Raw genomic sequence first — 9,642 nt, 5'->3', positions numbered from 1 at the left:
TCCTGCTCCTCCCATTTCTGCCCCACAAGTGATTGAAGTGTGCATGAAACACCTTCAGAAAATCCCAAATTTACTCTGCAGGATTTCAACAGGGTGCCCTCCTGAGAGCTGAAAACCTTGGCTCAAACCTAGGAAAGAAGGAATGTACATCTCTTGATGTACATCTCACTTCAGCTGTGAAGTGAGAGAGGGTAGGAACCAATGTGCTGGACTCTGGCATTCTTTGTACAAAACATATCTTAAACATATCTTGTACAAAAACATATCTTTCTGATCATGGCCAAGGTTTCCAAGCTGCCCTGATAATGTGAACAGAAAGAAAGGACAAGAGAGAACTTACACAACCAAAAGCAAGGGGTAGTGAGCGGTGTCTGCAAAGGTTGCTGGCTTTAAGATCTGCATTGGCAATCCTAAGACAAAAAAATAAAAGAACAATTAACATATATTTGATATGGGAATGTTGACATGATTCCAAAAGATTTTTCTGGTGTTTTGGCCACAAGTAAGTAGGAGCAAAATGGACTATCACCTTAGAAACACAGATGTTGCCAAAGAAAAGACTCACGTTGTGATAGCTGAGGTGACAAGAAATGTAAATGGGGAGTACAGTGTGAGCTGCTCAGTCATGCATCACTTTTACAGCATTCAATTAACATCTGTCAATAGCTACAATTTTCCTTTTTTGGCAGCTGGATGAGTGACGCAGAGAGAAATCAATATTTCAGGGCAGCAGAGAGGGAGGAAAATTGGCAATGAAAATGGTAATTTAAAACCCAATTAAGTATGGTGGCTGGGGGAGAAATAGAATTATTTTGCTATAATGGTGTGAGGACAGAGGGAGAAACAAGTATTTTAATCCTAACTTCCAAAGGGTTAAATTTTGTGGCAAACAGGAGGCAAAGGTGCTGAAGCCCAAGTCACACTGGTACAGAACCAATGTAAAGGAGGGGTGTGATCACTAAAGCTTCTTTTAACTGAATGTCATTTCTGTGGCTTTGTATCAGTAGCCAAAACTGCCTCCACAAAAACACTCTCTGCATCAACGACAGCACATTTATTTTTGAAATGTTAACTACAATCTAGATTAGCAAAGGCTCAGCAATTAAATCGGTATTAGGAGCATTTTCAGTAGATTAATACACAGATTAGCAGCATGGTTTAAGTGGTTTGCTTTGCAATCGTTGCCTGACACTCTGCCTAATTAGTTATTCCATCTGAATGCTAATAGCTGCAAATTGGATCAATGGCCCAGGGACAGCCAAAAAGGCCATGGATTGACTTTTAATATTACAAAGTGCTATGTGCAGTGTTCCCCAGGCTGCTCAGCCCAAAGCTTTGTAAACACAGGGATGGCACAGCAGAATGGGCAGTTTGTATTTATTATATATATATACACACAAGTATATTTTTGGTTAAATGAGAAGAATTGTAATGAGGCCTGTATTAAAAAAAATTTAGTATCAAGCTGAGTTATCCCTAGTAAACTGCCAGTCTCACATGAGCTGGCTCATGGGGGAAATATGGGTCCTTTATCCATCCTTTCCTGTCCATAAAACTTGGAATTGCACGTCTGTTCCTGTTATTTTATGCACTGGTTTATGTTCCTTATGCCCCTGTGGCAAACAGAACATTTTAGGGCCATTGTTACCCTTTTCAAATGGCAACCATCTCTCAGCCTTTGTTTCACATTTTATAACATCTGGAAATGGCTGCAATCAGTAACCTGCCCCCAGCACAGCTCTCTGCTTTCGCTTCACTGCCTGTGGCCTGAGAAATACACTCCTGCTGGCATGGCAAACATTATGGGCCACACTTCGAACCCAGAGTCTTTGGGGTTTTGTTCTAGAGTTGCCACCATACGTGCAGGCTGGGATTTTGGGGAGCCTTTTTGCATCTCTAAATATGTGGATCTTCCCCATTATGGGGAAGGTAACTGCTTACAGCCAGAGGAGATGTTTCTTTAGGTTGTTTCAGGTACAGCTGCAGAGACAGGCTTATACTTTATACTTTGGGTGTTTGCCACCAGGCTTTTCTCTCCCTCTTTGGTATTTTTATATATGTATATATATATATATATGTATGTATGTATATATATATATCCGTGGGGAATGATTATACAAGTGGTAGAAATAACACACCAGCTGCAGGTGCAAACTGCTCTAAGTGTTTGCTTTCTTTACTCCAGGTGAAATCTTCCTTTGTCTTTCCTCATAAAGTGGTTTTTTGGTTTTTATTTTTCTTTTTTTTTTAACCCTCCCAAATAATGGCTTTTTTGAAGAATCATAGTGACTCTAAAGGGCACTCATTCAAGAGTCATCTTCATTCACTGCAGCTCAGAGTGTGCACTGAGAGGCAGCCACAGCTGTAGGCAGCAAGCACACACATTATCCCACTCCAAACCCATTCCAAATGACACACACACCCAGGGCAAAAGCTTCCAGCAATGGGGCACCCCACCGTGTCACTTCCTAGAGTGGCTTTTTCTTCACAGAGAAAGTTTTAAGAGGAAAAAAAATCCAACCCTATCATTTTGCCTTTCTTCAGCTGAATTCTCATCAAATTCTGCCTCTGTAATAACCTCCTTATGTAGCACATTCCAGGAGAGTGCTTTGCAAACTGTGTGAGTTTATTGAGAGTCAAAGCCATTTTTCCTCCTGCCAGTCTAGTCAGGATGGCTGTATCATTTCACAGCTACAGCAGTGAAAGAGAAAAATAAGTGAGAAGAAGGGTGCTACTTACTGTAATCATCTATCTTGATTTCCGTGTATTCTACCTTAGGCATTTGCCTGTCATTTACAGCCAGCTGCACATTTTCATTTACCTCCAGCTCAAAAATTTCTGAAAGAAGAACAAGACAAGATCACAAAAACTTTTGGCGCAGTTTGTGAAAATGCATTTTAGCATTTTATAGTCACCTTGATATATACAAAACAAGTTTCCTTACAAATGGATTTCCTTCTAGTCCTCACAGAAGTCTATTTCACTTAAATCTTTGAAACCCCTTCCAAGTTCTGCATTGGCAAAAAGCTATAGTCCTGAAATCAGAGTCATTCAGCTGATTTGCAGGAGGTGGGGAGGTGTCCTGGGACACTACCATGGGTCCCAGTCAGACATCCACTCATCATGCCAAGAGATCTCAAATGGAGAGGTCCTCAAGGCTGTGTCCAAATTATAGATAATAAATAGGAAGGGGAGGAGACTATGGAGGCCAAAGCCAAAGTTGTGCTGCTGTGCAAGATAAAATCCATGGGAGGGAAAGCCAAGGGGACAGGAAGTGGACAAAGCCCATATAAACCTGCAAGGTCAGGTTTTGCAGCAGTCTTGACTTCTGGAGTGTTTCAAAATTTTTTCATTTTGCTTGTGTGTCTGACCCAAGGACTTCTGGGTCTGAAATAGAGGATTCCTTCCTCCTTCCTGGGATTTAGCCTTTATCCCCTCATCCTGGCCATGTGCTCTACCTGCTGAGCCTCTTCTAGAAAAAGCAGCGCCCTCCAGCAGCAGAAAGAATAAATCCTTCCCAGCTGTCAGGGAAAAGGCTCCTCTTTAGGGGACACCTCAGGCTCTGTGTCTCACATGGTGGGGAATGTGTGGGCAAAGCTCCTGAGCCCATGGAGGGGGGATTCAAAGGCTGGGGTGAGGGAATCCTGGTCTAGGGAGTGCTCATTCCCCTGGTACCAGTCTGGGTGTGAACCAGGGGGTTCCAGGGCATTATCTCTGCCCCATGAACCCAAGGAGGGTATGAGATTTCACATCCCTTTGTGTGTCCCTGATTGTAACTTCCCTTTTGAGACACACTGATAAATTTATACGTAACCCCAGCTCCTCAGATAACACTTCTGGTACCTGATCATCCTGCTCTCACTGCCCATCTCTGCTGGGCAGGCAGACAAACCCTTGCCCTTCCCAGTTAATATATTTCAGAGATGTTTCAGCAGTAGTTATTGCTTCAGTGACTATTCACCCTGCTTCTGCAAAGCCTGGCCCTTTATCAAAGCCACAGCCCCCACAAAAGTGGCAAAGCAACAGCCTATTACGTTTAGTTAAATATTAAGATTCTCATTTAATTATGGCACACACAAGTAGCTTTATCAGCAGAAAGGGGCTTGCCACGTAGGGGAATTTAGTCAAGCCCTTTTATTTGTTCATATAATTGCATTCACAGAAAGCCAGGAAGACTGTGGAGGAAATAAAAAGATTGGCATATCTCCTAAAGGACTTTCCCTTTTGCTTTAGGACCACAGGGAGCTTGAGTCTGTGGAGTACAAATGGTCATTGCTTAATTAAATGTAAGCATTCTCTAATATTCAGTGCAACTCACTATTATCAGATTATTGCAGAATACAGAGGCAGACTCCCTTTTATAGAGTAATGGGCTCATATTAAATAAGTAAATTCAGTAACATGCAACTGTCAGATGCCCTTCATTCAAAAGCAAAAGAATGAGGGGGGAAAAAAGAAAAGAACCAGGGGGAATGGTAATTGTATGCAGAAAATCATGAATTTCAGTAGAGGATGTGTTCTGCACATGGGTAGACTGAGTTCTCTGTGTAATAGATACTACTCATATGCATCTCCGAAGTAAAACTGGTCCTGGTGTGTTTTGTTTGAGTTTTTAAAACCCTTCATTTACTGTTTCTGTTTTATGTTGTCTGTCATTTTATTCACCTAAAAGTATTTTACAGAACTGTACAGGAGGGTATAACACCACTCATGAGAGCACTATCCCATGCTGGTATAGCCACTCAGATGCCTCCGTGTCTACAGTAAAATTCAGGTGTTTTATTTAAAGTGGGGCAAAAAGAAAGTGACTTTGGAGCTGCATGTCAGGGTGAAGAAACTCTTCTGGCTGAAGGGCCTTGTGAAAATCAGCTGGGCTGCTCTGGGGTTATCCTTGGGGAGGGCACTGCCAAACTCAGGCTCTGCTGGGAAGAAGGAGGACCTGACACTCCCTGGTGCCAAAAGCCTTTCCTGTGACACTCACTGCCTTCAGTGGGAAATGAAGCAGGTCAGCATTTCACAGTAAATCTTTAGTATGAGTGCCAAATTTCTTGGTTTGCTCACTTTTTTTTTTCTTCTTTTGAGAAAAGAGCAGTGAGTTGCTGTAAATCCAGATAAGTAAAACTTTTACTTGATAAGCCGGTATTGGCTTTGTGTAAAGCAGATAGAAATAGAATAAAGGTGTTGTTTAATACTTGGGTCACATCAGGGCCTGAAGTCGCTGACTGCAGTTAAGGATGGGCTAAATTCTTTGTTAAAATGAAAGATGGTGTTTTCCCATCAAAAGGATGGGAGCAGATAAATCTTGATTTCATGTGAGACCCAGTGCCACATTGCCAGAGTGGAACCCCAGAAGCTCCATGGCTTTTTGTACTCTGCATTGCCAATCTGCTAATGGTTATAAAGACTGTCAAATATTTTGAGGGAAGAAACCTGGTTTTGGAGTAATTCCAGCTTTGCACTGATGTAGATGCAAATCATTAGCATGACAAAGCTTTACCAAACAATAAGTGCTACAATCTCCATGGACAGATCTGGGAACCAGGCAGAGGCACCACTTGTGGGGCTCCCTCCTCTGCATTATCTCTGATAATTCATATCAGAGTGATTTTATTAAAACCACAGATTAGGCTGAATATTTCTTATATTTGTCTTATCTTATTTCTTATATATGGGATGCAAAACAAAATCAGAGGAAGACTAACAAAAAGAGAGATTTGAATTATGCATTTTTTTGAGACAGAGGATAACAAACATGCCTCAACCGGTTTTTTCATCCCAAACAGCAGCTGTTGTGATGGCAGTACAACAGCTCTGCAAGTCCCTCAGAAAACTTGCATTTAGGCAGAGTCTGGGGTCCCCAGGAGTGTAAGTTTAGCAAAGAGCAGCCACATCTCAGTGTCCTGCCTGGCTGCTTTTCTCTGAAGAGTTGCAAAGCTCAAGCCCATTCTTACTCTGTGCATCTGTTGTGTTGTGAACAGTCACCATCGGGACACGGGGACCTTGAAAAGGAGGAGAAAAGAACTTGGTTAAATTTCTGTCAGAACACACACACACACACACACACATGAACCTGGGTTTGAATTCCATGTTCTGTCAGAACACACACACACACACACGTGAACCTGGATTTGAATTCCATTGAGCTGAAAGCTCTTGAGACTCGTTTTTCATGCAAGAGTAATCTAAAAAGCAAATCACACTGGTGTTAGAAAGAGTTTGTGACTAGATGACAGTACTGTAGACTCAAAGACATGTGAGGTTTCAAAGCTCTTTCCCAACAGACCACTAAATGCATCTTTCCCTAATTTGTAAACATTATAATTAGCACAAACACAATTAAATCACTTGCCTTTAAAATTATTCTAATGACACCCAAACATCACAGCACAAAGCATTTACATTTTGTATGCTATGGATAAATATTGCTGTTTTGCATATTATTTTCTCTTAATGAATTAAACACCAGCTTGGCTCTCACACTAAAAAGGGCCACATATTCTGTCTTAAAATGCAGCATTAGGGTATTGAAGCCAGCCAGTGTTATACAAAGAGGATTATCATTGCTATGCAGTGTACATGAGTGAAGCACACAATTCACTGCCACAGGATGCTGCAGCACTCAGGATGCCACCATTTCAACCACAGGATGCTGCAGGGTGCTTTAGTCCTTAGCACAGTGATCTGGGCTCATCTTCTTGTTCAGAAAGTCATCAAGTGGCTGATTGATAGAAAAATGGGATGGTACATGAGATCAAGCTCATATTATGGTTGTCAGCTTCTCTTTTTTCTTCACTTGTCATCTGGTGACTGCTCTTGGGCACAGGACACTGGGCCAAGGTGGGCTGACCCAGGACAGCCACTCACATGTTGCTCCCATGCCTGTTTGTAGATTTTTCCTTGGGCCTGACAATACTGCTCAGGATGGTGAAAGTGGCCCTGCAGTGATGAAACGGTGAATTCTTCACCTCAGAGACAGTGGATATCTCACTTTCCTTCCCTTTCCCCACACTGTAACGTGGTACAACAGCAGCAGGTGTGAGCAGCTGGGGGAAAGTGTGTGCCCAGCAAAGAGCCCAGCAGCAGGGCCAGGAGCTTCCCACGCCGTGCATGTGGGAAGATCCCAGAATCAGAGACCCATGGAATCATCTAGGTAGGAAACCACCTCTAAGATGATTCAGTCCAACCATTAACCCAGCACTGCCAAGCCCACCACTAAACCATGTCCCTCAGTGCCACGTTTACATGTCTTTTAAATACCTCCAGGAGTGGTGGCTCCACCACTTCCCTGGCCAGCCTGTTCCAATGCTTGGGGAACATTTTGGAGAAGCAATTTTTCGAAATATTCAATCTAAACCTCCCCTAGTGAAACTTGAGGCCATTTCCTCTTGCCCTATCACTATTCCTTGGGAGGAGAGATCAACCCCCCCTGGCTGGACCCTCCTTTAGGGAGGTTGTAGAGAGTGATAAGATCTCCCTGAGTTTCTTATTCTCCTAAACACCCCCAGCTCCCTCAGCTGCTCCTCACAGGACTTGTGCTCCAGACCCTTCCCCACATCTGTTGCCCTTCCCTGGACAGGTTTCAGCACCTCAATGTCTTTCTTGTTGTGAGGGACCCAAAGCTGAATATCAAAAAACCCAACATTCTTTAAGCTTCAAAAGTAAGACAGCTTTAAGAGATGATATTCCCTGAGATTTCAACCCTTTTAAGTTGTCTTCTGAAGTTTTGGGATTCTGCAAATCCCAGATCCTGTGGGATCATCACTTGTGTAGGGCTGGCTGAGAACTTTCCTCTGAAATGCTGTAACTGGGAGTGTGCACACCAATGGCAACAAAAGCAGGTTCCTGTGAGCCATTCACACTGCTTTGGTGCATGAAATAAGTTCTTGAGGGCAAGAAAAGCTTTAAGGTGCTGTAATTGTGTCAGTGGTTTTCCCTGTGCTGCCACATCCCATTGCAGGCAGTGTTTCATCAAGAATTCACACCTATACAAAGAAAAGGCAGAAAATTATTTTATTTATAATTAACTTGACTAATATTGCAACTAATATCAGTTGCCCCCTGATTTTATTTCCTTGGAATCAAGAATCTCCTCCTGTGACAATTCTTTTGTTAGCACCATTTTTTACAATGCAGGAAGGTGAATCATAATGCACTAAGGAAAACAGGTTTGCTCACCAGGATTTAGCTGAATTTACCTTTCTCCTACTGATATACATTGATATGCTGACCATATTTATTTATAAATCTGCCTTGCTTTTTCCCTGCAGTCCCAGAAGCCAGACTGCTGGAAAAGCAGCAAATCTAACAAACATGGGCATGATAAAATCATCACTGAAAATCAAAGGAGTCCTCCCAAATGGCTTCAGTTGGAGCTAGAGCAGTCCTTTAATTAACACCAAAATGCCAACAAAAAGAAAGGGATAAAGAGAGAAACACAATGCATATAATAGTTTTATTTTCTATTATATTTTTCCTTTTTTTATTGTTGTTGGAACTGAAAAAGCTGTGAGAAACTAACAAATAAAGAGAAATTCTAGTGTGTAGTTTAGGAAGTTACATGTATTATATATTGTGTTGGTCTGTCTACTAACCACTGCTACTGTTACTGTGCCTTCTCCCCAAATTAATGTTCTTAAGCAAAGTCCTATATAAAGATACTCAGTTTGAGATAACATGAAATTTAAAAAAGTAATTAAAAATTAACAAGTTTCCTTGAAAAAGTAGATTTTTGACTTACCTAATTTTTGTTTTTTAAAAAACTAGCTAAAATAATAAAGATAGAAAACTACTGAGTAGAATCATCTCTGTGAAAAGGATTACTCTTAATATTAAATATTCTCAGTGATAGCACTCCAGCTAGAGAATGCACTTCACTTGTCAGCAGGCTGAAAGTCATCAAGAAGAAAAAGTTAATTTTTTTAGGAATGACATAAATTGCTTATTTCAATGCCAGCTTTTAAAGTGAAACAACCCAGTTACATGCTAGACTGTGTCTTTTAATGCACACACATCAGAGGTCTTTCAGCACTCACAAGCTGAGTGCCTAATGCCTGACAGGGACAGAAAGAATTCCTTGAAAGGAGAATTGTATATTCATTAACTGCCTCCCCAGCTTTATTTTTAAACCTGTGTTGGTGTGACAGTCCCATTACACATGCCATCTGCTAAACGCCATCCTCTGTCATGTGTGGATCTGAGAGGGAAACCTAATTTGTTCAATGAGCTGCTGGGAGCTGACAGAAGCAGGGTGAGGACATCCCCTGCTCTGTCTCCTTCCTCCAGAGCCTGTCCAAAGGGGCTTTGATGGGGACTCCTGAGCCCCAGCACATTTGGCTGCTTCTCCTTTTTGATCTGCACTGATGATCCATCCCCCTGTGTCCACCTGCCCTCCTCAGGAACCTTGTGACTGCTCTGCCTCTTGCTCACAGGGGTCCTGAGAGCATGGGAGTGGTGGGACCCTTGAAGGGTAAAACTCACTGGTGCTCCTTGAAGGGTAAAACACAAAGTTCTCCCTCCACATAAAAAAAGTAAAGCAGATACTGAGCTGTCAGGACCCAGGACATCTCTCTGGCTGTCCTGAGCAGCCAAGACCCCTGCCAGGGGACTCAGAGACCCTGGCACAGCGCCCAAGATGCCTGTGGG

General features: G+C 42.3%; 1 protein-coding gene across 1 annotated transcript in view; it reads right to left on the bottom strand.

Annotated features, from left to right (window-relative positions):
* The window catches only part of DPP6 (dipeptidyl peptidase like 6), a 566,729-nt gene that overhangs the window by 11,096 nt on the left and 545,991 nt on the right, over nucleotides 1-9,642 (bottom strand). The window contains exons 17-19 of the mRNA XM_031064313.1: nucleotides 5,952-6,027; nucleotides 2,740-2,838; nucleotides 341-410 (exon numbers count right to left, since the gene is read on the bottom strand). Coding sequence (XP_030920173.1) covers nucleotides 341-410; nucleotides 2,740-2,838; nucleotides 5,952-6,027 — 245 coding nt within the window. The remainder of the gene's footprint in view (nucleotides 1-340; nucleotides 411-2,739; nucleotides 2,839-5,951; nucleotides 6,028-9,642) is intronic.

The sequence above is a fragment of the Geospiza fortis genome, unplaced genomic scaffold (assembly GCF_000277835.1).
Source record: "Geospiza fortis unplaced genomic scaffold, GeoFor_1.0 scaffold73, whole genome shotgun sequence".
Classification (NCBI taxonomy): Eukaryota; Metazoa; Chordata; class Aves; order Passeriformes; family Thraupidae; genus Geospiza; species Geospiza fortis.
This window is presented reverse-complemented; position numbering and strand designations above follow the sequence as displayed.